Below are 1686 nucleotides of genomic sequence, written 5' to 3' on the forward strand. Positions count from 1 at the left end.
GGTTGTAGGACTGGGCACTCATGCAGAACTGTTAGTGACATCCACAAGATAATTAGTATTATAAGTTCACAGTATCTGAACTATTAGCTGTAAGCTTAAGTGCTGCTTTTGGACTCAAAGGGTATGAAGACTGAGTTGATGGAATTCTTAACAGTTGTAGTTCATAAAAAATACAGATGTTGCATCACTTATCTCTCTGTCAGTGCATTAATGGTACACATTATATTTGGATGATCCATTGGTGATTGGTGAGTGGTAATTAGGAAACTGGAAAGACTATAATGTGTTTCTGAACTATTTGAGAACTAATTTGTACGTTGAAGAATTTGTATATTACTGTTTCATGATAAGTGATAAGTAAAGTCATTTTAAATGAGTGACCATGATTTTTATGACTAATTATATCACTATAGAATTTCATTTTAAGGACTCTACTGAAAGTCCTCACCTTTCCTTTCCAGATTTGCCTTGGGTTTGTTCGCAACTTTAATGAAAAAGGAGAAATGGATTTTGTGACTCCAGAATATGTAATGGCTGGGAACTATGAGGTTGATATTGCAGGTGTACGATATTCTGCAACTGTTAGATTGAGATCTCCAACTCTGCCAACCAAATTTCCTGAACCCCAACTTGATAGATATTTGGCAACAAGGATTTCATCTTAGGTCTATAGCAAGTATTGCAGATCACTTTGCTAATTTGCACATTTCTTTAGATCTGCTTATATGTTATGCAGCATGTCTTTTTACTGTAAATGATAAGTCTTCTGTACCATCAATTTCTGATAATGACATTGTGTAAATTATTGTTGAAATGATGAATTTCAGTGAGAGTAGCCATAGTATTTGGTTTGGTGTTTGGCTTCTAGTTACTTGGGAGTGCTTGGAGGTGCTTTGTATAGAATGAAAAATTAATTAAATTAGAAGACTAGAAATCACAAAATGTGCATAATCTAAATGTATTTGTTTGAATAGCATTTGGATTATTGTATAAAATCATCATAGCTAAATACTTCAACTTAAATTACTGAACTGACTTTCATCTTTGATATAGGAAAAATATCCCTTGTATAAGATAGAACTGTTTTATAATTTGGCTCTGCATTTATTGTAAAGGAATTTTTTTATATAATGCACAAAACATGATACATTTTCAGAGCTAACTCAGCAACTTTAAGTATCAATTCATGATCAGGTGATTGATTGTATAAAAACATATCTTTCTTCGCAGTATAGCAAGAAACATTTGAGAAATTATTGTAAATAGGTTCGTGTTATAGGTATAGAATACTGATGAATTTGTGCAATTTATGCTAGCATTCTAGTCCAAAAGTATTGTAGTTTACTAAAAACCGTACATTATGAAAACTAATTGCAGAGTTTTAAGTATACCTTGTAAAGTGAAAAGATACTTATAGCAAATGTTGAGCATTGGAGCTATATTACACATGTGATATATATATACACCTTTTTTGTATATTATGATAATTTTTATATCTAGAGGCTGGTAAAAAAAGCAAAATGGTTTACTATAACAAAGGTCACTTCTCTAATGAAACTTATAGATAAGAAAGTAGACACAGTGTTTGCTTTCATGTGATGTATTAGAGATTGGCTTGTACTGATGCTGGTTATTCAGGAGTGCTTTATTTCATATAATACTTCTCTTTAGTATCAGCATCTTATG

The 1686-nt window shown here is 31.6% G+C and overlaps 1 protein-coding gene across 2 annotated transcripts in view; it reads left to right on the forward strand.

The window, feature by feature from the left end:
- Positions 1 to 1686, forward strand: part of LOC119587138 (pyruvate dehydrogenase phosphatase regulatory subunit, mitochondrial-like) — a 12740-nt gene extending 11054 nt beyond the window's left edge. The window contains exon 17 of one of the 2 annotated variants that reach the window (XM_037935895.1): positions 462 to 665. In XM_037935895.1, coding sequence (XP_037791823.1) covers positions 462 to 665 — 204 coding nt within the window. Of the gene's footprint in view, positions 1 to 461 lie in introns of both variants that reach the window. The other variant, XM_037935896.1, reaches the window with a different exon arrangement.

This window comes from Penaeus monodon, chromosome 22 (assembly GCF_015228065.2).
Source record: "Penaeus monodon isolate SGIC_2016 chromosome 22, NSTDA_Pmon_1, whole genome shotgun sequence".
Taxonomy (NCBI): Eukaryota; Metazoa; Arthropoda; class Malacostraca; order Decapoda; family Penaeidae; genus Penaeus; species Penaeus monodon.